Source organism: Pan paniscus, chromosome 18, assembly GCF_029289425.2.
Source record: "Pan paniscus chromosome 18, NHGRI_mPanPan1-v2.0_pri, whole genome shotgun sequence".
Classification (NCBI taxonomy): domain Eukaryota; kingdom Metazoa; phylum Chordata; class Mammalia; order Primates; family Hominidae; genus Pan; species Pan paniscus.
The window spans coordinates 62,862,889-62,889,845 of NC_073267.2; the positions used below are offsets into that span (position 1 = coordinate 62,862,889).

General features: G+C 39.7%; 1 protein-coding gene and 1 non-coding gene across 4 annotated transcripts in view; one reads left to right on the forward strand and one right to left on the reverse strand.

Annotated features, from left to right (window-relative positions):
• The first annotated feature begins 6,244 nt into the window (after positions 1 to 6,244).
• The window catches only part of RBL2 (RB transcriptional corepressor like 2), a 68,251-nt gene continuing 47,538 nt past the window's right edge, over positions 6,245 to 26,957 (forward strand). For all 3 annotated transcript variants that reach the window (XR_008621492.2, XM_055100540.2, XM_003822012.5), the window contains exons 1-8: positions 6,245 to 6,626; positions 10,824 to 10,954; positions 14,458 to 14,658; positions 18,842 to 18,906; positions 23,500 to 23,628; positions 25,244 to 25,404; positions 25,497 to 25,561; positions 26,444 to 26,630. Coding sequence is in view for 2 of the 3 variants with exons in the window: in XM_055100540.2 (XP_054956515.2) it covers positions 6,387 to 6,626; positions 10,824 to 10,954; positions 14,458 to 14,658; positions 18,842 to 18,906; positions 23,500 to 23,628; positions 25,244 to 25,404; positions 25,497 to 25,561; positions 26,444 to 26,630 (1,179 nt within the window). In the remaining variant the exon portion in view is untranslated. The remainder of the gene's footprint in view (positions 6,627 to 10,823; positions 10,955 to 14,457; positions 14,659 to 18,841; positions 18,907 to 23,499; positions 23,629 to 25,243; positions 25,405 to 25,496; positions 25,562 to 26,443; positions 26,631 to 26,957) is intronic.
• On the reverse strand, positions 15,029 to 15,133 carry LOC112437524 (U6 spliceosomal RNA). The gene has a single exon (XR_003026116.4). It is a non-coding gene; the product is annotated as a U6 spliceosomal RNA (small nuclear RNA).

Consider the following 26,957-nt stretch of genomic DNA (forward strand, 5'->3'; position numbering starts at 1 on the left):
GGGTCCTGGAACCAATCCCCCACAGATACCAGGGATGTCTTTATAATGTAAAGGAAAAATTTATTTTTAGATGACTGACACATACATTCTTTGACATTCTGTTGTGCTATCAGATCACAACATGAGTAAGAATTTTACATCCACAAAATCTGAGGCTTCAATAAGAACAAGATATATCTTGATTATAATCAGTCACTTATTCGACAAGTATTATGGAGAGTCAACTCCATGTTCAGCCCCATATTTGGCACTAAAGTTATAGCCCAGAACCAAACAGCCACTTCTCATAATTTCATAGCACCTAAAGCATAGGGAAGAAAATAGATATGAAACAGTCAAACATGTAGATAATTTATTATGGTTATAATAAGTGTCATGAGAATATTCAATAGAAATAACAGACATTTAAGGTTGTACCTGACTGTTGGAAAAGGGTGACTGAAAAAGGGGTGGGGGAAGTGTGGGAGGGCAATTTTCAGTGAGGATGAAGGGGCAAGAGGGAGGGAACTCATGGTATGGGAGGGGTAGACTCTGCCAAGAGCAGCAAGGAAATCAGCTAAGTAGGGGAAGACATGGTGAGATTTGTGTATTAAGATAGCCATTCCTGCTTCTGGGAGGACAAGGAGGTAAGATAAGGGAAAGAAGTGTTGGGTAAGCATAGTCTAGGATTCTTATTTTGAAACCATCTTGCAAAAATTATGACAGTGAGAAAATGACAACAGTGAAAGAGATGACCTAACCATCTCATCTTGTCTTTAAACTCCAAACTGCCCTTGTTCATTCCTAGGCATAGGCCGAGCTAACTATAAGAGGGATTTAGTTTATAGTTTAATTTGAAACAAAAATAATAACAGCTTTTTCCTGAAACAAACCCCCTCCTTCCCTGGAAACGAGACTACCTTTATAGAACTAACAAATTAGCCACAAGATTAGAAATTACAATTTAGGGGTCTTGCAGCCAGAGGCTACAAGATTCCTAACCTCCCCAATTGCTCTTAGGGATAACATCACTATTGTAAAACGTAAGATTGGTGTTTGAGATATTTTTAGACCCTGCATTCTGATGGAGCAGCTGGCACTATCCAGATGGGTAATCTGGCTCAACCAGTTCTGCAATCGCAGCCAGGAACAGAAGACAGCAGAAGGAACCTGCTTAGACTCCCTGTGATTTCATCCCCAACTCCACCAGTGTTCCCACTCCCTAGACCCCTCCCCTGCCCAGCAAATTATCCTTAAACAACCCTGGTCTCCAAATTTTCAAGGAGACTGATTTGAGTCATACAAGTCCGGTCTCCCGTTTAGCTGGCTGTGCGTGTATTAAACTCTTTCTCTAATGCAATTCCCCTATCTTGATAAATCGGCTCTGTCTGGGAAGCAGGCCAGAAAAACTCACTGGACAGTTACAATTTCAACTCCTAGCATCTTGCTCAAGAACTAAGACAGAATCAGTTAACCTCCATGATCAAAAATGGCTGTGACTTAAAATCTCTTTCTTTGAAGGAACGTTAATGTCAAACATCATTTTTTTTTGTCCCACATATTTCAGCTGGGCAGGGCTCAGTGGGAAGGTTCATCTCTGTTGTATACAACATCAGCTAGGACAATTTGACTGAAGGCTGGAGGATCTGCTCCGGCTTCCAAACTGGCTTATTCAACACAGCTGAGGGCCAGAGGCCTTGGGTCCTATCCACATGGTGATAACTGCAGAATTCTTGGCACATAAAGGCTCCTTCCAAACCTCTGCACTTAAGAGATGACCATATCTCATGAGCAAAAGAAAAGAGAGAGAGAGAGAGAGGATCAAATTTTTGCATTGCTTCTGGGAACTTAGGGTCAATTCTCTGGAATGATCCTGGGCTCCCTGCCCCCACCCTCCCATTGAAATCATCAGGAAGAATAGGGGTTCTGTCTTCCAGTCTGTGTAGGGGACAGTAGCCTGACTTTCATAGTTGCTGGCTAGTAGACACAACTAGCCTAATGACATTAACATTGACCCACCTTTTGTAATTTTTTACTCAAGCTCTGCTCTCTCCCCCTCCTCCTTTACTCTTTCTTTAAAAGGCCAAGTCACATCTAAAAAAGTTGGAATGAAGCTCAGCTCTTCCCCTGCTTTCTGTCAGTAGTTACTGAGTAAAATCTGTTTTTCACACTTTAACTAATGTTTGGCTTTGTTTATCTTTGACAATAGGTGACCTGGTCTTTCCCACAGTATGTTGGCTGGGTACAAAGAGTGAATGAAGAATGATTGAGAGAATGAGAGACAGAGAGAGCACATGTGCCAGTCAGGTGAAAGACCTCTTGCATTTTATGACTAAGCTTCATAAGTCAAATAATAACCTCAAGGAAATTTAACTTCTCCATATCAGAGGCATCCAAACCAGAGTGACTCCATCTTGAGTGATGGCTAGGAAAAATGGGGCTGGGACTGGCTGGGCTGCATTCCTAGGAAGTTAGGTATTCCTAGCCTCTAGATGTTTATAGTTAAGGGAACACATTGATAACATTTACTAAACAGACCCAGACTTAGGAGTGTCCTGATATCCCGATATCTTGAGAACAGAAGCATTCCTAATTTTGCTTTAAAGATAATATCAATTCTTGCAAAATATAGTAATTAGGAAGATTAATCCTTTATCACAAACCCTTGTAGCAGAGCACATCTCCTCATGATCTTTTTAAATCCTAGTTATAAACAAGTATTGTACCTAGGGTGGATGCATTCCTCCTCCTACTTTCGGGAACGTCCTACTCTCTATGGAGTAACTGTTCTCTCATCACTTTACTTTCTTAATAAACTTTCTTTTGCTTTGCACTGTGGACTCGCCCTGAATTCTTTCTTACATGAGATCCAAGAACCCTCTCTTGGGGTCTGGATCGGGACCCCTTTCAGGTAACACTCACACCTCCATCCCACCCCACCCCCATCCCAAAAGGCTTTGAAAACATGGGTATTAACAAGCAAAGGATATTTTAATAAAATACATATTTGATAGTTTATTGCCACCAATTTTGCTTACATTGCAATAATTATTTAAATTACATTAACTTTTACTAAAAATAGTAAAGATAATTTCACATCATTTGTTTAAGTTAAACAGTTTGAAGTTAAACTTTAATTGTTAAAACAATTTAAGTTTTTCTCTTAGTTGCTAAAAGAAAAACTTTGGACAAGTTAACAGTTTAAGCAAACAACAATTCATGAATTGGGCAGCACTTAAAACAAGAAGATATTCAGAGCGCTTCACCCTGCAGGTGAGCAGTAAGCTTTAATAGAAAAGTAAAACAGTTACTTGATTGGCTACAGCTAGGTGTTTGCCTTATTTGGGTGTGAGGGCTGGGCCCGGTGGCTCATGCCTGTAATCCCAGCACTTTGGAAGGCCGAGGTGGTTGGATCATTTGAGGTCAGGAGTTCAAGACCAGCCTGGCCAATGTGCTTAAACCCCGTCTCTACTAAAAATACAAAAATTAGCCGGTGTGGTGGTTGGCTCCTGTAATCCCAGCCACTCTGGAGGCTGAGGCAGGAGAATCGCTTGAACCTGGGAGGCAGAGGTTGCAGTAAGCCGAGATTGCATCATTGCACTCCAGCCTGCGTGACAAGGCAAGACTCTGCCACCAAAAAAAAAAAAAAAAAAAAAAAGGAAAATCCCTAATTAGAGGCTAGTTGGAGGTTTCTGATTGGTTAAGCTTATGTTTTGTTTTACTGTTGTCTTACTGTTTACACTGAATTCTGGTTTGCTTACATATAAGCTCCAGCTACAGAGACAGATGATATCAGGCTCATGGCCTCTTTATTTGCTTTGACATAGTAAAGTGTTGATAATGATTTCCAAAGGAAGAAATATCATTATTTTAAAATCAATATTCCCAGTGTATATACAGGTAAAATACTAAGATTTTAATACACTTATTATTTATTTATTTATTTATTTATTGAGATGGAGTTGCTCTGTCGCCCAGGCTGGAGTGCAGTGGCATGATCCCAGCTAACTGCAGCCTTTGCCTCCTGGGTTCCAGCAATTCTTCTGCCTCAGCCTCCTGAGTAGCTGGGATTACTGGCACCAGCCACCACTCCTGGCTAATTTTTTTGTATTTTTAGTAGAAATGGGGTTTCACAATGTTTGCCAGGCTGGTCTTAAACTCTTAACCTTAAGTGATCTGCCCGCCTTGGCCTCCCAAAGTGTAGGGATTACAGGCATGAGCCACTGCGCCTTGCCAAATTATTTATTATTATTATTATTTTTTTGAGACAGGGTCTCACTCTGTTGCCCAAGCTGTAGTGGCATGGTCACAGTTCACTGCAGACTCCCCAGGCTTAGGCGTTCCTCCCACCTCAGTCTCCCAAGTAGCTAGGACTACAGGCGTGTATACCACCACTCTGGGTTAATTTTTCTATTTTTTGTAGAGACAGGGTTTCACCATGTCGCCCAGGCTGGTCTCGAACTCCTGTACTCAAGCAGTCCTCCCACCTTGGCCTCCCAAAGTGCTGGGTTTACAGGTGTGATCCACAACGCCCAGCCTATATACTTAAAATACTTCTAAACCATTTGTGTTCAACTTCTGTTCTTGCCCCATAGTCACCTTGAGACTCATCACTTAGCCAACTCCAAAAGCATTCCTGATTACTGTGAATTTTACTAAGGTTTTCTTAAGAGGGTTTCATTGTCTCAAAATTGTTCCTGAAATATCCTGTTACCTGTCTACCTGATTTTCTCCTATCTTCAGAGTTCCATTTCCTGTCCTCCCGCCTGTCATTATACCTTCCATAAGCCCCTACTTTTGTCCCAGCACTTTTCCCTCTGTCAGATTACATACCCCACCAAGCAAAACAAAAATAGCAAAACAGTAATGCCTTCTGAATCCTCAAATTGCTCAATCCTCAGATTGTTTCTCAATCTGGAAAATGTTTTATATCAAGCCCATTTATAAATCAAGGATTGGCAATTTTAAAAATTAAAATAAAGAAAGGAGAATTGGAAATAAAATGAATTGGCCAGGCACGGTGGCTCACGCCTGTAATCCCAGAACTTTGGGAGGCCGAGGTGGGTGGATCACTTGAGGTCAGGAGTTCGAGACCAGCCTGGCCAACATGGTGAAACCCTGCCTGTACTGAAAATACAAAAATTAGCTGGGTGCGGTGGCGCACACCTGTAATCCCAGATACTCAGGAGGCTGAGGCAGGAGAATCGCTTGAACCCAGGAGGCGGAGGTTGCAGTGAGCCGAGATCGTGCCACTACGCTCCAGCCTGGGCAACAGAGCCAGACTCAGTCTCAAAAAAAAAAAAAAAAAAGTTTAATTCACGCAGAGGCAGCTGAACGGCAGACAGGAGTTTGGTTATTCAAATCAGCCTACCAGAAAATTCGGAGACTGGGGTTTTTAAAGAATGACTTGGCGGGTAGGGGGCCAGGGATTGGCGAATGCTAATTTGTCAGGTGGGAGGTGAAATCATAGGGGGTTGAAGTGGGCCCTTGCTGTCTTCTGTTACTGAGTGGGATTGCAGAACTTGTTGAGCCAGATTATGGTCTGAGTGGCGCCAGCTCGTGCATCGGAATGCGCGGTCTGAAAAGTATCTCCAGCACCAATCTTAGGTTTTACAATAGTGATGTTATCCCTGAGAGCAATTGGGGAGGTCAGGAATCTTGTAGCCTCTGGCTGCAAGACTCCTAAATCATAATTTCTAATCTTGTGGCTAATTTGTTAGTTCTACAAAGGCAGACTGATCCCCAGGCAAGAATGGGGTTTGTTTTTGGAAAGGGCTGTTACAATCTTTGTTTCAAAGTGAAACTAGAAATTAAATTCCTCCTGTAGTTAGTTCGGTCTTCGCCCAGGAATGAACAAGGGCAGCTCGGAAGTGAGAAGCGTGGAGTCATTTAGGTCAGATCCCTTGCACTGTCATAACTTTCTCACTGTTAGGATTTTTGCAAAGGCAGTTTCGTGAACGTACACAGACAGGCCCTTGCTATTATCCTTATTTTTTAAATAAGGATATCCAGGCGATGAGGAAGTTTTACTTCTGGGAACAGCCTGGATACGAAACCTTCACACGTCAGTGTCTTTTGGACATTTTCTCGTCAGTACAGCCCTGTTGAATGTTCTCACGATGGGGAGGTACGTGCTTAAAATGCGGGGAAGGTGCTTTTATTTCACCCCTGGTGAAACTAGGGGAGCTAATTTTTTTAAACATGATTTTTGGCCCCCTTGAACCGCCGGCCTGGACTACGTTTCCCAGCAGGCCGTGCTCAAGACTACGGGTGCCTGCAGGAGGTCAGCGTCATTTGCGGCGGCGCAGGCGCGGTGCGGGCGGCGGACGGGCGGGCGCTTCGCCGTTTGAATGGCTGCGGGCCCGGGCCCTCACCTCACCTGAGGTCCGGCTGCCCAGGGGTGCGCTATGCCGTCGGGAGGTGACCAGTCGCCACCGCCCCCGCCTCCCCCTCCGGCGGCGGCAGCCTCGGATGAGGAGGAGGAGGACGACGGCGAGGCGGAAGACGCCGCGCCGCCTGCCGAGTCGCCCACCCCTCAGATCCAGCAGCGGTTCGACGAGCTGTGCAGCCGCCTCAACATGGACGAGGCGGCGAGGGCCGAGGCCTGGGACAGCTACCGCAGCATGAGCGAAAGCTACACGCTGGAGGTGCGCTCGCGGGCTGAGGGGCGCTTCCGGCCTAGTTAGCGTGAACCGGTGCCTTCTGAGCCGCGTCGCGCGCCTCGAGAGACCCTCGGGCGGGTTGCGGGCTCCCAGCCCCGAGAGGGGTGGGGACTCCCTCTGCGCTCTTCCGAGGCTCTTAGCCGCTCCGAGGGCTAACCCGCTCTCGCCGCGCTTCCCTGCGGCTTCCGAATGGGGAACGCGTCTTGCCCTAAAGTAGCACAGCGAGGCTGAGATCGCGCTGGGGTCCCGTTGAGGAAAATGGGTGTGTGTGGCCCATCTGACCCCCCGCCCGCCTTGTTAGTAGAATGAACTAGTGTCGTTGTCAAGACCACACGGAAAAGGGGAGGGGACTTGCCCTTATTTGCACCGCGATTAACCGGGTTGTGGCACCTGGGTCTCCAGGCGTCTCCGTCTGTTCGCTTCCCTGTTAACCAAATTGCCTTTGCCCAGGCGTTGCGGGCGTTTGAGTCAACGCGCTGATGCGTTTTGGGCTGTGTTTACGTCTGTGTAAACAAATTAATACTCATTTCCCCCCAGGCCAGATGAAATGAGCCCTCCGCCGACCCGGATATAGACACATGCCCCCATTTGTCACTAGGATCAGGACTGTGGCTACCTCGAGGGCTTTTTGGTCACCCCGGGCATTGCACAGGACTCCTGTTGTTGTTGCGATCCGGGTGTGTTAGGTCGCAGCCTTCGGACAGGGCTTGCAAAAATGGCCATTCTAGCCAGTGAGTGTCAGCTTTGTATGCACCTCCCCTTCATGGACCAATGGGAAGTGACACGGAAGTACGGATTGTTTATCAGCTGTGTGTGTGGCATTTAAACCTGAGGCCATTTGATTTCTCAAGTCGTTTTATAATTAATTTGTAGAAAGAGTAGGGCAAATAGGTCCAGGATGCAAAGCCTAACCAAGGTATTATTTAAATATGATGTTTTTGGCTATGTGTACTGATGAGTGAGGTTATTTTTAATTTGTATTTGCATTAATAGAATTTTAATTCAATTACTAGTTCCCTCTTTGAATTGTTACGTTTGCAGAAGAAAGATAGTGTATGGTGGCTTTAGAACCCGACAGACCTGAAACCGCTGGAAAAGTTCAGTATGGTGATCTCTAAACTGGAGATATTTGTGTTTACCTCACAGAGCTGTTCTGAAGATTAAATAAGGCAATAATGTAGTTTCTGGCACATAAAGCACCCATATGGACAGTGCTTTCAAGTTTACTAAGCTCTTTGTATATTTACATGATCTGGCTGAGTAAGCTATGTTCCTATTCATCTCTCAGTGCCTTTCTGTAGTCTGGCAAAGAGAAGGACTGGTTGGCTTTTTTTGTTGTTTTTTGTTTTTTGTTTTTTTTTTGGTAAATGGCCTTAAAGGCTTCTAAACAAGCTCTTATTTTACCCTCAAGATAATCCTGTAAATCAGATAGAACAAGCATTATCACCATTTATTTGAGGTATTTCAACTCATAGCAGTTAAGTTGTATGAAGTCTAGTGATACATGAGCAAGTATCACGTAATAGCTGGTTAGTAAATTATTTTTGAAAACACATGTTTGATTACTCAATTCTTTTGATTACTGAGACTTTAGTTGCAGCTGCTTAGCCCAGTTTATTCAGTAAATAATGTACTCAGTAAAATATTCATCAAATATTTCTTGAGCACCTATTACTTGCTACACATTGTTGTAGGTGCTGGATATAGAGCAGCAAACCTGCTCTTGTGGGGCTTACAGTGAGGTACGCTGTGACAATATGGGATGTCATTCTCATGGGAGTGCAAGGGAAAATAAAACTCTTATGATATTTAATACAGAATACTGGTTTTGGAATTTTAACTTGATTTCTTGTATTTTCTGTGCATTTTTAACCTGTAACTCATTCTTACAGTCCTCAGCCAAGAAAATGCAGCCTCTGAGACTGTTAAGTAATTTCCCCACTGTGTTATAGCTACTGTATGGCAGAGCCGGAATTTGAAACCAGATCTATTTGACCCTATAAGATATGACCATGAGATGTTAATTTTGAGGATAACTATTTTTTAGTATTATGGAATTTTTCAACATATATTTTTTAGGACCAAAGATAAACTAGGCACAGAGTCTACTCTTTGCATAAATTATTTAAAAGAGCTTCGCGCTCCATTTTGTCATCTAAGCACTGCAAAATTCTCACAAGACTAATTCTTTTTAGGAACGATATAGTTGTAAACTTTCTTTTTTTTTTCTTTTTTTTTTTTCTCCCTCCACCATCCAAGTAGTTGTGAATTTTCTAGAGCCAAAATAGAACATTATAGATTATCTTTTAAACCCTTTATTGAAGCAGGGGATAATGCTGTGACTGACTTAACTTTATACTTTCTAAGAGATCTTGATATAGTAGAGAAATGCAGTAGTTATGCATCTAAATTTGCTTTTACATCATAAATCAAGAATATTATGAAACCATCTCCCAGAGACATATGTGATACACAGATCTTGGCTGTTTTATTTTTTACAAAAGAACATCTATGCTATTGATACATATAAGTGGGTTTGTAAGACAGTCTATGTGTAAATGTGAAAAAAGGAAGAATTTCCAGTTCTTCTCATTTTCATTTAGACCAGTAATGAATACAGTGAAGCTAAAGGACATCTTCCATCCTTCCTCGCTTTTATAGGGAGAGGAAAGTTGTATCACTTCTTGAGTAAAAAGAATTGTGACGATCTTTTACAAACAATGCCTTAAAAATTATTATTTTTGAATGATATCTGGTAGTGGATCCACAATAGTCTCATTTGGTTATACAAATAAATTTTATGTATTCATGTATGTGTTTTGATTAGGTATAAAATTAGTGGCTGAATATCCATTCAAGCTTAATTTTGTATTTCTATCACTTTTCTAGATTTTGAGCAAAATTAAAAATATAAACAATAGGCCAGGCGCGGGGGCTCACGCCTGTAATCCCAGCACTTTGGGAGGTCTAGGTGGGCGAGTCACGAGGTCAGGAGATCAAGACCATCCTGGCTAACACATTGAAACCCAGTCTCTACTAAAAATACAAAAAATTAGCTGAGCGTGGTGGTGGGCACCTGTAGTCCCAGCTACTCAGGAGGCTGAGGCAGGAGAATGGCGTGAACCTGGGAGGCAGAGCTTGGAGTGAGCCAAGATGGAGCCACTGTACTCCAGCCTGGGTGACACAGTGAGACTCCATCTCAAAAAAAATAAAAAATAAATAAAAATAAACAATAATATTGTTTCCATTACTATGGCTATATAACAAATTGCCTTAAAACTTAGGGGCAGAAAGCAATTTGTTTTGGTCACAGGTTCTGTGAGTAAGGAATTCAGGCCGGGGACAGTGTGGATGTCATGTTTCTGCATCAAAATGACTGGTACCTCACCTGGAAGACTTGAGCAACTAGGTACTGGCACAGCTGGAGCTCATTGGGCATCTCTGTATGTTTGTTCCATGTGGTCTCACCAGCATGGTGATCCAGGGTAGCTAAATTCTTACATGTTGGTTCAGGACTCCGAAGGCACATGTCCTAAGAGAGAGAACCAAGTGGAATCTATACTGCCTTGTATAATCTTTTAGAATTACATAGTTTCACTTCTACCTCTGCAATTATTGATAGAGACAGTTAATCAATGTGAGGGAATGCAGACCCTTGTCCAGGTCCAAGGTGAGGGAACCCTCTCTACCTCTCAGTGGAATAATGTTAATGTCACATTATAAGAAGAGCCTACGGGGCTGGGTACAGTGGCTCACACCTGTAATCCCAGCACTTTGGAAGGCCAAGGCGGATGGATCACTTGAGGCCAGGAGTTCAAGATCAGCCTGGGCAACATGACAAAACCCTGTCTCTACAAAAAATACAAAAATTAGCCAGGTATGGTGGCGCACGTCTGTAGTCCCAGCTACTTGGGAGGCTGAGGTAGGAGGAGTGCTTGAACCTGGGAGGTGGAGGTTGCAGTGAGCCAAGATTGTGCCACTGCACTCCAGCCTGGGTGACAGAGCAAGATTCCATCTCAAAAAAAAAAAAAAAAAAAAAGAGCGTATGAGATAGGGTCATCATTGAAACTAAGTTTCCCACAAAAATATAAACAACACTTTCAATTTAAACATACTTTTAAAAATATTGAAATATTTATATGTAGCTTTTTAACTAAAAATCAATTTTCTTTTCTTTTACAGGGAAATGATCTTCATTGGTTAGCATGTGCCTTATATGTGGCTTGCAGAAAATCTGTTCCAACTGTAAGCAAAGGGACAGTGGAAGGAAACTATGTATCTTTAACTAGAATCCTGAAATGTTCAGAGCAGAGGTAACTATGTTAGAGTTTGAGAAGTAGAGTATGGCTACTGTAAGCTCATAAATCATAGTGATAGTAAGAATTATCTCTGTTTATCATTTTCTGAGCATTTGTACCTGTGGACTGGTGAAATTAGATGCTAAAACTAGCATCTAATGATTTTCCTTTCTTTATATCACAGTTAATATCCATTATATTTTACTTCTTTGGTGAAAATATTTAAATTTTAATGTTTTAGGCACTTGTATGGCAGAATTTATTTTTAAAGGTTAGGGCATTGTGTAATATTGGGAGAAACGAAGGATATTGAGAAACTTTAGGAGATACTCCAAGTTGAAAAGGTAAATAAAATATTATTTGCTATTATACTTAGAAATATGTGCACAGGACTTGTGGTCTTAATATAAATGGAACATGTAAGTATTTCTCAGTTTCCTGTTTGGAGGATAAATGACATGATTATAATCCATTTTAGAAAGGGTCAAATATGTTTAAAAGAAGAGGCAGAAATTGCTTTATCTGTTGTGTAATTAAATTGATTACATTTATTTTTTGTGCCTTTTAGGTGAATTTTCTTACATGGCTTATTAAAGATAAGTGGAAAAATGATGTTTAGCATTTTGGGGGAAATTACCACTGTCAAAATTTATGGAGTTAATGGTTAAAAAATCATTTACTAAATAAAAAAATTAACTGGGTGTGGTTGTGCATACCTGCAGGCCTAGCTACTTGGGAGGCTGAGATAGGAGGATCACTTGAGCCCTGAATGATGGAGCAGCACTGCACTCCAGCCTGGGCCACAGAGCAAGACCTTGTCTCCAAAAAAAAAAAAAAAAAAAAAAAAAAAAGAAGGTTACTATTAAAATAATTAGCAGGCTGGGGGCGGTGGCTCACGCCTGTAATCCCAGCACTTTTGGAGGCCAAGGTGTGTGGATCACTTGAGGTCAGGAATTGGAGATCAGCCTGGCCAATATGGTGAAACCCCGTCTCAACTAAAAATACAAAAATTAGCCGAGTGTGGTGGCATGCGCCTGTAATCTTAGCTACTCAGGAAGCTGAGTCAGGAAAATCACTTGAGCCCAGGAGGCAGAGGTTGCAGTGAGCACTATTGCACTCCAGCCTGGGTGACAAGAGCGAGACTCCATCTCAAAACAAATAAATAAAATAAAATAATTCACAATGTCATGTTTTAGCTGACGTTGTGAATTTTAGTAATCTTTTTTTAACCTTTAACTCCATCCTGAGTTACATTGACCAAAGAATCAGTATCTAGAATTATATCAGGAACTACTAACAGGGTTAATAAAATGAATAAAGAACATGACTTCACAAAGGTTATAATTCACATAGCTAACAGATACAGGAAGAGATATTCACTGTCACTAATAAAGACTTTCAAAGTAGAAAGATAACATTTCATTCTGTTTTTTTTGAGATGGAGTCTTGCTGTTTCACCCAGGCCAGGGTGCAGGGGCGTGATCTCAGCTCATTGCAGCCTCCGCCTCCCAGGTTCAAACGATTCTCCCGCTGTGGCCTCCCAAGTAGCTGGGATTACAGATGCGCACCACCACACCTGGCTAATTTTTTGTATTTTTAGTAGAGACAGGGTTTCACCATGTTGGCCAGGCTGGTTTCCAACTCCCGACCTCAGGTGATCCACCCGCCTTGGACTCCCAAAGTGCTGGCATTACAGGTGTGAGCCACCATGCCTGGCCAACATTTTATTCTTATCATTGGGAAAATTTGAAGTCTGGTATACCAAGTTTGGTCACTGTACAGGGAAACAGGAACTCTATTTTTTTTATTTTTCAGTTCTTTTTTTTTTTTTTTTTTTGAGATGGAGTCTCACTCTGCACTCTGCTGCCCAGGCTGGAGTGCAGTAGCTCAATCTCTACTCACTGCAACCTCCACTTCCCAGGTTCAAGTGATTCTCATGCTTCAGCCTCCCAGAGTAGCTGGGATAAAGACACATACCACTATACCTGACTAATTTTTGTATTTTTTGTGGAGACCGGGTTTCACCGTGTTGACCAGGCTAGTCTCGAACTCCTGACCTCAAGTGATCTACCTGCCTCGGTCTCCCAAAGTGCTGGGATTACAGGCATGAGCCACTGCGCTCAGGCAGGAACTCTATATTGCTGGTGTACATTGGTGAGAGTCAAAATTGACACAACTACTTTACTAGCAAATTTGGTGGTATCTAGTAACATTGAAGGTGCACATTCTCTTACTGTACTTCTTGGAGTAGTCCCCAAAGAAACTCCTGCACACATGTATAAGGATGTTTTCATTACAACATTTTTTGTTATCATGGAATATTAGAAACAACCTAAATTTCCATTGGTTGGGGAGTGAATGCAAAGAGTCATTGTATGTTCATATGAAAGAATGTTTTTAGCAATTAAAATGAATATATCTTACATATCAACATTAATGTCAGAAACATTATTGAGTGTGAAAAAGCAAGTTGCAGAATACCACTGAAGTATGATACCATTTATATAAAATGTAAAAACATGTAATAAGATATTGCTTATTGTTTACATATACATGTGTATGTGTAGTAAGTGTGAAAACATAGGAAGGATTAAGACCAACTTTGGAATGGTTTTTATCTTTGGGGTAGAAGGGTAAGGATGGGATTAGGGAGGAGTATAAAATGGTAATTTTGACTGTTTCTTTTTCTTTTTCTTTTTTGAGACAGAGTCTCGCATTGTCGCCAGGCTGGAGTGCAGTGGCGTGATCTTGGCTCACTGCAACCTCCGCCTCCCAGGTTTAAGTGATTTTCCTGCTTCAGCCTCCCGAGTAGCTGGGATTACAGGTGCCCGCCACCACGCCCAGCTAATTTTTTGTATTTTTAGTAGAGATCGGGTTTTACCATGTTGGCCATGCTGGTTTCAAACTCCTGACCTTGTGAATCTCCCACCTCGGCCTCCCAAAGTGCTGGGATTACAGGTGTGAGCTACTGCGCCTGGCCTTGACTGTTTCTATAGTGTTGCTAGTTTAAAAAAAAATCTGAAGTGGCAGGAGGAGGTGGCTCACACCTGTAATCACAGTGTTCTAGGAAGCCAAAGTAGGAGGATCACTCAAGCCCAGGAGTCTGCAATGAGCTGTGATCTTGCCACTGAACTCCAACATGGGTGATAGAGCGAAACCCTATCTCTTACAAAAACAAAAACGACAAAATTTATTTAATATATTAACATTTTAAAAATCTGGCAGTGAACCAGCGTGAATGTTGGTTAGGTTACTCTTGTTAATTTTGGTTTGTATTTTCAAATATTTCATAGTTAACAAATACTTTAGGTAACTTAAACAAAATGGATTAGGAGGATCAGAGGAATATACCAATCTGTAAGAAATTAAGCTAGTCAGAGACATGAGTTGTGATTTTATTTCACTGTCTAAAAGTAATATATTTTAATGAGATAATATTGATTTACTTTTGAATACTTACTTTTGTATACTTTAGCCTTATGTTAATTATGAAATATCTTGTTTGTCTTTAATACCAGCTTAATCGAATTTTTTAATAAGATGAAGAAGTGGGAAGACATGGCAAATCTACCCCCACATTTCAGAGAACGTACTGAGAGATTAGAAAGAAACTTCACTGTTTCTGCTGTAATTTTTAAGAAATATGAACCCATTTTTCAGGACATCTTTAAATACCCTCAAGAGGAGCAACCTCGTCAGCAGCGAGGAAGGAAACAGCGGTAGGTTTTCTTGTTGGTTCATCAGGAATACACGTTAGTCTGTGCTGCAGTGTTGATATTCTGCTAGGTTTTTTTTTTCTAGTTTTAAAAAAGAAATAAGATTTAAAAAATCTTTTTCCCCAGTTGTTTTCTTTTAATGATGCTTTTTTTGCTTTTCATTGTGGGTTAGCCATGAAGAGTGGCTTTTTTCATATTGCTAAATGTATACAGGTCTTTGTTTCTATAAACTTTCATTTTTCTTATTTTATTTTATTATTATTTTTTCCTCAGTGATCCTTGTTCTGAAACCTTCCTTTTTCATTTAAGCAACAAAAAATGCAGACTGTACAAGTCAGACTTCAGTGATTTTCACCCTTTCGCCGCCTTGGAGATGTATCTATATCTGTATCTAGATATATATATTTTTTATTGCACAGGGGCCATGCTAATCAATGTATTGTTCCAATTTTAGTATATGTGCTGCCGAAGGGAGCACTGCCCTAGATATAGATCACTATATTAACCACTATATTTTCTACTAGTGATTGTATAGACTATTTTATGTCAAACTGAGTAATAAATAATCCCCTTGAAATGACTTCTCTATGTATTTTGATGTTTATAATGAATTCAGAATAGAGAGACTGGATTGGGAAAAGACAGGAGAACTGAAACTATTATGAATTTGTGCTTTCTGATCACTTCTGCAAAGTCTATAAGCATGGTCTGACTCAGTGTTTTCTACCTTTCCTGATAGATAAAGGCAGTTATGGAATACACATTTTCCTTCTTTATCATTGAAAGTTTTTTCATAAAGTAGAAATGAAAATTCTAACAATTAGAAAAATGTTGACAAGAAAAGTAAAGGGAAAGGAGTTAAAATTATTTGGCTAGAATAAATAATGTTTGCTTCTCTTTAAATATAAAAGTTTTCCCAGACTGTGAAGGATGTTTACATTAAGTGTAACCTTTTAAAAATAAAATGGGGGAATGACAAACCAGGAGGAAAAAAAGTTTAAAAAAACTAGAACTATTTACATTTTAATATAGATGGCACCACTGATACAGAAGCATCTGGTCTAGCTCACTTACAGTTTTGGGGAATTGACTATTTAAAATGAAGCATTCTGAGCCAGGCAGGTTGGCTCACGCCTGTAATCCCAGCACTTTAGGAGGCTGAGGCAGGCGAATCACCTGAGGTCAGGAGTTCAAGACCAGCCTGGCCAACATGGCAAAACCCCGTCTCTACTAAAAATACAAAAATTAGCTGTGCATGGTGGTGCATGCCTATAATCCCAGCTACTCGGGAGGCTGAGTCAGTAGAATCCCTTGAACCGAGAGGCAAAAGTTGTGGTGAGCCAAGATCGTACCATTGCATTCCAGCCTGGGCGACAAGAATGAAACGCCATCTCATAAATAAATAAGTAAACAAATGAAAGGAGGTATTCTGGCTGAGTGCCTGTAATCCTAGCGCTTTGGGAGGCCAAGGCGGGTGGATCACTTGAGGTCGGGAGTTTGAGACCAGCCTGGCCAATGTGGCGAAACCCCGTCTCTACTAAAAATAAAAAAATTAGCGGGGTGTGGTGGTGGGTGCCTGTAATCCCAGCTACTTGGGAGGGAGAGGTGGAAGAATCACTTGAACCTCAGAGTTGGAGGTTGCAGTGAGCCGAGATCACGCCACTGCACTCCAGCCTGGGCGATAGAGCGAGACTCCGTTTTAATAATAAATAAATAAATAAATAAAATGACATATTCTCCTAGCACTTTGGGAGGCTGAGGCAGGTGGATTGCTTGAGGTCAGGAGTTCAAGACTAGCCTGGCCAATGTACCAAAACCCCATCTCCACTAAAAATACAAAAATTAGGCAGGTATGGTGGTGTGTGCCTGTTGTCCCAGCTACTTGAGAGGCTGAGGCAGGTGAATTGCTTGAACCCAGGAGGCGGAGGTTTCAGTGAGCTGCGATCGCGCCACTGCACTCCAGCCTAGGTGACAGAGTGAGACTTCGTCTCCAAATAAATAAATAAAAAATGAAGTATTCTAAAGTTTGAATAGAAGCTTTGTACTGAGTCTGAGTGAGGCCAATGTGATCATTTATGGGAAGATATCTTCTTTCTTTGGAGTATCTGGAAAATAATTTCAGATTGCACTTGTTTTGATATTTCTTAGGATATATATACTACCTAATTCTAATTAAGAGAATTTTAAAACGCCGTGTGCAGTGGCTCACACCTGATCCCAGCACTTTGGGAGGCTGAAGTGGACAGATCACTTGAGCCCAGGAGTTTGAGACCAGCCTGGACAGTATGGCGAAACTTCATCTCCACAAAAAATACAAAAATTAGCTTGGAGTGGTGGCGCACACCTGTGGTCCCAGCTACTGGGGAGGCTGAGGTGGGGGGATCACTTGAGCCTGGGAGGTTGAGGCTGCACTGAGCTGTGCTCATACCACTGTACTCCAGTTTGGGTGACAGAGCAAGACCTTGTCTCAAAAAAAAAAAAAAAAGTAAATCACTTTATTAGAGATTTTACATTTTTATCACTTTGTATACTTTCTGTTAGCTCTTTCTGTTAACTATAGTCATAATGTATAGCACTTACTGAGCATTTACTTTGGGGCAGGGACTCTTAAGACTTCAATATGTATTACTTCAGTTAATCCCTCTGACAACCTTGTGATACTCATACTGTTGTTAGATAGAGAAAATTAGCCTCAGAGAGGTTAAGTAATTTGGCCAGGGTCGCACAACCAAGTGTGGAGTTCTTATTGAAACTGACTGCGGGAACCCATGTGCTTTACTGTGACTATATACTGCATCTCTCACACACTATCTGAAAATGTGTCACTATTTGTTTAGCACTTATCCACAGGAAATACTGTTAGGTATTATGTAGGACACAGGCATTTTTTAAAACACCAAACCCCACAGTCTCTGTCTTCTGAGAGCTTACAGTACAGTCAGCAAGATGAGGCAGGTATGAAGATTCCAGTGCATGCAATGCAGTGTGTTATAAAAGTCCCATGACTACCAGAGGGAATACAGATGTAAAACTTAGGAGGAAAAGAAATCACTCTGGATGAGCCAGTCAGGTAAGTTTACATGGAATAAGTAGAAATGGGTCTTGAAAGATGGGTACGAGTTTGATAGGTGAATTTGAAGATACAGATAGCACCTTCTGTGTAGAGGAAACAAGAAAAGATACAAAAGCAGTAAAGCAAGAGGAAATGTGGGAGGTTAGTCAAGTTTTTTTTTCTAGAATTCTCAAGTTGTAGAGCCAGAATTAAGAGTAGCTTAAGTGTTAAGCTAAAAAAAATTGAATTTTATTTTGGTAGGCAACCAAAACTAGAAATAGTTTATCATGCGCCTATGGTAGAGAGGCTACTTTTAAAAGCAGAACACTGACATTTAATCCTTGCCATGGACTGGTGAATTAAGTACAGTATTGTACCCAAGTAGAATAATCTTTTGACAGATGAAATGACTAAGGCCCAGGTGAGCAAGTGTACCCTAGCTAATGGCAGTGCTGGAACTAAATCTAATCTAATCTTCTCCACGGAATTTCGTTCTTCTGGGCACCTTGTTAGAATAAGGCTGTTGGGAGGTGGAGACCACAGATTTCTTGTCTAAAAGTTGTCAGAGGTTTTGGTAGAAAAGCCAAGCTTAAAGCAGGTCTGAAACTTGGCAGACTACTTGGCAATATACAACAGGTACTCTTAATGGATGGAAGTATAAGGAATTATAGGAAGCTCATAATTTACATTAAAAAGGCCTTTTGTGATTTGATATAGTCTGGAATATCTTTAAGGAGGGAGGGAGGGATACAGATCATTAGCTATGATAAAGGAGAAAAAAATGAGGACATATCTGACTGCATATAGTGGTCTTAAAGCAGCATAGCATTGCTGTGTCATCAAAAGAACTATTTTTATTCATTTTATTTTCCACCTCACCTATCTTGCCCTCAAAAAACTTTAAAAAATTCTTTAAGAATTTTCTTTTCTTTGAGATGGGCTCTTTCCCTGGATCCCAGCTATTTCCTACCAATATTTTGTTAAGGCAGAACGTCCACGTTTTCCATGTGAAGCTGAATCTGATCTCTCTCCCTTTAACTGTGGGTTTTATTTTACACCTGATTTATAATCATTTGGGATGTTTTTTTTCTGATTCTTCTGTTGTCTCATACTTTTTTTTTTCTTCCCCCAAAGGCGACAGCCCTGTACTGTGTCTGAAATTTTCCATTTTTGTTGGGTGCTTTTTATATATGCAAAAGGTAAGAAAATAGTAATATTTATTTAGATTTAATATGTCTATTTACATTTTCAGGTATTAATTTTGTCAACTTCTAATATGTATCAGGAAAAGATTTTCACTGAAAATTTTCTCAAGGGTTTTAATCCTAGATTCTTTTTTAAGTATTGCCTTTTCATCAAAGGATCTATTGGATTTCTTTACAATATCCAAATCTTCTCTTATTAAATGGAAAGTCCTTTAACTTTGTTGTATACAACATCTTTTCTACCCAAAGCTACTCTTTTAAATTATGAGCTGAAAACACATTATTCTGTATATGCTTGTATTGTGAACTCTATTTTTCATGAGATGTATCTTATTTAGTTGAGCGCAATTACTGATCAACCTCAGAGCTGTTCAGATTTTTTTTTTGTATCTTGTTCAGATAAGTATACTTAGTCAAATGCTTTTATATACTATTTATTTTCTTTCCCTTTTTTCTTGTCTCATTTAACCTACCCAAGGTCTGCATTCAGTGAAATACACATCTCTCTTATTTTTTGCCCTTTTTTTATTTATTTATTTATTTATTTATTTATTTGAGATGGAATCTCATTCTGTCTCCCAGGGTAGATTGCAGTGGCACAATCTTGGCTCACTGCAGCCTACACCTCCCAGGTTCAAGTAATTCTCCTGCCTCAGCCTCCCGAATAGCTGTGATTACAGGCGCCCACCACCATGCCCAGCTAATTTTTGTGTTTTCAGTAGAGATGGGGTTTCACCATGTTGGCCAGGCTGGTCTCAAACTCCTGACCTCAGGTGATCTGCCTGCCCTGGCCTCCCAAAGTGCTGGAATTATAGGCACGAGCCACTGCGCCCAGTTCCTTTTTATATTTCTATGTAGAAACAATTCTTTAAAGTAGATAGGAAAGTGCAGTTATATTATTACATAGCTTTCTTCTGTATACTATGTGGAATGCCTTTGCCACTAAGATGGCTCAATAAAATGCAAAGTTAACAAAGAATCTTAGAACTGGAAGGAGTTTCATAAGTATAAGAGAGACTCTCATTATTAGATTAACTAGCTTAACTTACTTTATTTTATTTTTTTTTGAGATGGAGTCTCACTCTGTTGCCCAGGCTGGAGTGCAGTGATGCGATCTCGGCCCACTGCAACCTCTGCTGCCCGGGTTCAAGCAATCTCCTGCCTCAGCCTCCCGAGTAGCTGGGATTACAGGTGCCTGCCACCGTGTCCGGCTAATTTTTTGTAGTTTTTAGTAGAGATGGAGTTTCACCATCTTGGCCAGGCAGGCCTTGAACTCCTGACCTCGTGATCCACCCGCATCAGCCTCCCAAAGTGCTGGGCTTACAGGCGTGAGCCATCGCACCCGGCCTAGCTTAACTCATTTACTTTATTTTTTATTTTTATTTTTATTTTTGAGACAGGATCTTGCTCTGTTGCCCAGGCTGGAGTGCAGTGGTATGATCTCTGCTCACTGCAACCTCCGCCTCTTGTGTTCAAGTGATTCTTGTGGCTCAGCCTCTTGAGTAGCTGGGATTGCAGGCATGCACCATTATACCTGGCTAATTTTTGTATTTTTAGTAGTGTTGGGGTTTTGCCATGTTGGCCAGGGTGGTCTCGAACTCCTGACCTCAAGTGATCTGCCACCTCGGCCTCCCAAAGTGTTGGGATTACAAGTGTGAGCCACCATGCTCAGCCAGCTTAGTTACTTTAAAGATTAGGCAGCTGAGCCCAGAAACTAGCTGCTGGGAGCAAAGCTAAGATTGAACTCAGATCTCCTGGTTCCTGGTTCTTAGTTTCATACTGGCTGTGAAAGCCTCTGGGAAGAATGTGTGGCATTGTTGGTCTCCAGGTTTGATTTGTCCTGGTCCCTCTCTAGCTAATTAGGGTGAGAGCCGCCATCCTTCCCTGAGCTGCATGCTTGATTCAAGAGAAAAATCTTTCTTTTGTCATACATGACACTGGCATGTTTCTTTAGTGATGATAAAGGCGACATGATCAGTGGCATGAAATAAAGGTTTTGGAGTATATAAACCATTTTTACAGCGGCTACAAATTTTAGAATGTGTGACTGCTATTATGTATGATGGTAATCTTTTCATATGATTGTATTGGACAAGTATGTCTCATTTCTAGGATTTTTATCTGTTTTGTTTGTCTTTTATGGCATATGTGTACTTGGAAGTAAATATAGTTGGTACTATATATAATATGTACAATACAATAAAAAATAATTTCATTGTCCTTATTTTGTTCTCACTGGACCTGTTGGGGTGGTTTTTTCTCCGTAATTAACTCAGTGTTTGACTTTTATCTCATTAATTCAGTTTATAATAATTCCACCTTAAGAACCTTTGTGGATTGGGCATGGTGGCGTATGCCTGGAATCCTAGCTACTTGGGAGATTGAGGTGGGAGAATCGCTTGAACCTGGGAAGCGGAGGCTGCAGTGAGCTGAGATTGCACCTCCAGTCTGGGCGACTTCGAGACCGTGTCTCGAAAAAAAAAAAAAAGAAACTTGGTCCTCTCACAGTCCACCACTGTGATCTTTTATAATACACGATGATCTTTTCTAATAGTCATTTAATTGCTTTAATTCAGTTCTCATTTATTTGGGGGAAAGGTGTACTCTTTTATAGCCACCTTTCTAATGACAAATAAGCCAACTCTGGAGATGAAACATTTCTATTTACTTGTTATCTTTGTTGATTAAAAGATAAAATACCTCACAAAGTCAGATTTATTTGTAAGGTCAGGATTTGAAATAGAAAATACGTCATGTTGAGAGAGTCCTAGAATTTAATTTAAATTAGATTCTGATCTTTAGGGGCATTTCAGCTTTTTATTAGATGTTACAGTGCTGCCTTTTTTTTTTTTTTTGCCTTCTATGGCAAGTGCACACCAGTAACAAGTTTAGGCTTGTTGGTGTGATGGGCTTTGTAGCCTGAAATCAGTAGGTGCTACTTACTTCCTTTTTTACACATGAGGAACCAAGTATATTTTAATATTAAACCTCTTTATAGAAGAACCAAGCAAGTTGGTTTGGCTGTATCAATGCACAGTTTAATGTGTTGATTATCGTTTGCCTCTTTGGCAGAGAAGAATTTTTTTTTCTCTTTAGTTCATTTAAGTTGATTTGTTGAATGTTTCCATCTATACAGAAAAAGAATTGCTTTGTATATGCTGAGGTAAGTGGTAACTTTCTTTGGAGGAACAGAGAGAAAGGGAAACCTGAAACAAAGCTGCAGGTGTGTGTGTGTGTGTGTGTACGTGTACACTTGGGTAGGCGTTAAGTGTGAAATGCTGAGGTTTGGAAATAATTCTTCATAGGTATGTTAGCTATTTAAATTGAATTTATCTGATGATACAAGAATGTAAAATCACCATGAAGCATACATGTGCAGTGTTTAACTAAAAAAGGATGGGCTTGAAGTTATAAAATAACTAGAAATAATTCTTAATTTCTAGGAAATTAAGATAATAATAAAATGGTTTAACTACATGTAAAAATGTGTTCAGTGTTAGAGTTCAACCAGCACTGCAGAAATTACATGTTTCTGTCAGTTTAGGTTTTTGATTTCTTATTTCCCTGTTACCAAGCATCAGCAATTATTCTTGGGATTATTAGCTCTGGAATTAAAAGATATTTAATGGTACTCCTGTTGCATTAATTTGTCTGAGTTTATATAGAAAAGTATTAAAAATGTTACTGTTGGAGTCTGATAAAAAGTTCTGGTCTTTTAAAAATATGTGTATGAGAAATAGCATGAACTCGGGAGGCAGAGCTTGCAGTGAGCTGAGATCGTGCCACTGCACTCCAGCCTGGGCGACAGTGAGACTCCATCTCAAAAAAAAAAAAAATGTATATGAGAATAATTAAGTGAATTATTTTTTCGGCTGTCTCCTAAGTATTTCTAATAATTTTCATGACAGAAAAATGTTTTCATAAAAAACAATTTCTTACAGTTTGAGATAATTTATAAATGTTTTGTGTTCAGAATTTTCAAAGAAAAGACCAATGATAAAGTTTTATTCAGCTACTAGGTATTTAATAAACACTTAATGAATGAATGGCATTTTTAGTAAAGTTATAGTTTTCACTAAGCTGTTAGACATTTATTAATTTATTAAAGGCCAGGCATGGTGGTTTACACCTGTAATCCTAGCACTTTGGGAGGCCAAGGCAGAAGGATCACTTGAGTCCAGGAGTTCAAGACCAGCCTGGGAAACATAGCAAGACTCCATCTCTAAAAAAAGTTTTTAAATTAGCCATGTGTGGTGGCGTGTGCCTGTAATTTCAGCTGCCCAGGAGGCTGAGACAGGAAGATCCCTTGAGCCCAAGAGGTTGAGGGTACAGTGAGCCATGATCATACCACTGCACTGCAGCCTGGGTGACCCACCAAGACTCTGTCTCTTAAAAATAAATAAATAAATAAATTTATTAAGATATAAGAGTAATATGTCAAAATGTAAATTTGCCAAAACACTTATTGTAATGAGTCAATTTTGTACAATTGTTTTGTAATGTCATAATAAGTAAAGGAAGAAATTATTTTTAAAATGTTACAAAGTCAATGCTAATTTAACTCTATAACTGCTTATAATCCTGCAGGTAATTTCCCCATGATTAGTGATGATTTGGTCAATTCTTATCACCTGCTGCTGTGTGCTTTGGACTTAGTTTATGGAAATGCACTTCAGTGTTCTAATCGTAAAGAACTTGTGAACCCTAATTTTAAAGGTAGGTTTGTAAATCAAAGATTTTTGGGCAATCTGCGTTTCTGTGTTATGTTTACCCTTGGAGTTGTACAGGTTTCCTAGCATCAGTATTTTGAAGAGCTCCTGTCATTACGGTTATCCAGGGTACTTATAACTAAGAGTCAAGCTGCCTGTAAAAATATTTTTGGATAAACAGTTGCAGATACTACAAAGTTTAAAGTCTTAAATGACAACTTCAGAAGTTTCTGAAATATATACTCAACAAGGAGAAGGCATTTAGAAACTCAGAGTTGCGAAGATGACATTAAAGCTGATAATGTTTTTCTACATTGGCAAACTTTGTGCCTGACACATTGTAGGAGATCAAAAAGAATTTGTTGAAAGAATCTTATTTCAAATTTTGGTACAGAAGAATAGTTATGGTTCTAAAATAAAGAAAATGAACTTTCATCTTTTAAACTAACAGATATATGGAAATGATGATTTTGGCATTGCATTTAATAGAACTTAGGTATATAATTTCTATGAATGATAAACAGTTACAAGCCCAAATTATGATTTACAAAGCAAATATTAAAAAGTATGTATAGAGTTAAAATAAATATTGCTGCTGCTATTTGAGTAATATTGTAATAGGATTCTGGGTGATTCTCAGTTCTGAGGTAATTTCAGTTAAAATTTCAGCTTGTCTAATCAAGGTAGATTTTTAAAATTAGTGGAGTTCAGTTGCTCCTGGTATGGTAAATTTAATGTTCCTCATATTCTTTTCTGTTCTTTCTCTCATTTCTATCATAACTCCCTTGTATATTCCCAAAAAGCTGCTTCCTTTCACTTTTATCTTTTTTTTGTTTTAAATTAAAAAGAATTTTTTTTTTGAGACAGGGTCTCTGTCACCCAGGCTGGGATGCAGTGGTGCAATCATAATTCACTGCAGCCTCAATCTCCTGGGCTTAGATGATCCTCTCATCTCAGCCTCCCAGGTAGCTGGGACTACAGACATACACCACCACACCCAGCTAATTTTTTGTATTTTTCAGTATAGATGAGGTTTCGCCATGTTTCCTGGGCTGGTCTCAAACTCCTGGACTCAAGCGATGTACCCACCTTGGCCTCCCAAAGTGGATTATAGGAATGGAGCCACTATGCCCGACCTTTACCTCTTTTATTTTTATTTGATTTTTTTTCTTTTGTGCTGAGTCTAGGGCAAGAATAAATTGTAAACTAGTATGAAATACATCTAATACATTCAAATTAAAGTATATAATCTCTGAACAGTGTAATTTTTTTAAAGTGGTGTTTTTTGTTTAAAAGTAGACTTACTTGCAAAGTTGTATTTTGTGGTTTTTAGATCTTAGTATCCTAAAATTTGATATCCTAAAATTTAAGTTTTAAGTTTCCCTTAACCATCTCTACATAAATAATTGAATAACTGAAATCTTTCGAGTAATGATACACTTTACTTCTATTTGCCATTTTTTGACAAATTCTTAGCGTTAAAATAGGCCCATATATACTGTTTCCTATACATTTGTATGCTAAGTGGTATACTGATTATACTCTATGTTTTACATTTTAGTTTATTACAAATTGGCTTATTGTGTGCTGATATCTCTGTTTTGTGATTCTATACACCATAGGCCTATCTGAAGATTTTCATGCTAAAGATTCTAAACCTTCCTCTGACCCCCCTTGTATCATTGAGAAACTGTGTTCCTTACATGATGGCCTAGTTTTGGAAGCAAAGGGGATAAAGGAACATTTCTGGAAACCCTATATTAGGAAACTTTATGAAAAAAAGGTTTGTAAGTAGCAAAGAAATAACGTGAAAATGTTTTCTGGAGAAAAACTTGATTTAACATGACGACTTAAGGATCTCTTGTTTCATCATAGCTCCTTAAGGGAAAAGAAGAAAATCTCACTGGGTTTCTAGAACCTGGGAACTTTGGAGAGAGTTTGTGAGTACTTCTGTATAAAATGTTTTAATATTTTAAATTGTATACTTAGGAAACTTCAGAAGTTAGTGTTTTTATTGTTTGTACTCTGAAAACTGAGAATATGTTTTGTGAGAGAATACAGGGAAGCAAAAATTCTGTCACCTAAATATAAGCACACTTTTTAAATGTGTTCAAAATTGTATGGCTGTTTTTGAAGTTTCTTTAAGCTTCTGGATTATAAATTTTGAAATAAATTCTTTTGGAACTATATGGGTGAAAATTGATGATGTGTAAGTGTGGAAGTCTTCAGAGGTGCCTAGAGCAGCTAGATAGTTAAGCTTCTCACCGGAAGCTGCACCTACCAGCAGCTGAAACACTGTCAGCAAAATACTTGTACTGTGTGATGGATGAGCTTGGGGATAGCAGGATTACATGTGATACTATCCAGTTTTTGTTTTGTTTTGTTTTTTGAGATGGAGTCTCGCTGTGTCGCCCAGGCTGGAATGCAGTGGCATGATCTCGGCTCACTGCAACCTCTGCCTCCCGGGTTCAAGCGATTCTTCTGCCTCAGCCTCCTGAATAGCTGTGAATACAGGCACGTGCCACCCTGCCCAGCTAATTTTTGTATTTTTAGTAGAGACAGGGTTTCACCATATTGGCCAGGCTGGTCTCGAACTCCTGACGTCGTGATCCACCTGCCTCAGCCTCCCAAAGTGCTGGGATTACAGACGGGAGCTACTGCACCCAGCTATACTATCCAGTTCTTATAACTACAAGTTACCCTACCAAAGTTTAACTTTCAAAAAATTATTAGAACTTTTAGTAAATAAAAAAATGAAATAATTAATTGAAATGGCAGTTCTGTGAGAGAGTACATTTTGTCTGTATTTGTTTTTCCTATAGTAAAGCCATCAATAAGGCCTATGAGGAGTATGTTTTATCTGTTGGGAATTTAGATGAGCGGATATTTCTTGGAGAGGATGCTGAGGAGGAAATTGGGACTCTCTCAAGGTGTCTGAACGCTGGTTCAGGAACAGAGACTGCTGAAAGGGTGCAGATGAAAAACATCTTACAGCAGCATTTTGACAAGGTGAGTTTAGCCATGCCAGAAGAGTAGAAATACAGGAGCAGGTAAGCCAGGGGTTCTTTTTTATTTTGGTAATTTCATGTTTGTGTTTTACTTGCCTACATTATGAAGGAGAAAATTCTCATCATACTTCTGTTAATTGAAAAAGGTATCTCTATGATATTTGCTTTGTTAATATCAACTTTCATTCATTTTAGTGAGGTCTGAGAAAAATTAATATAAATTTAAACAAATGTGTCATGCTGATAATTGTTGGTTTTAAAAAGATGGGCCAGTAATATATGGTCTTATATGTAGTGAACATAGTGTAGGCATTTAGAAAGTGATAAT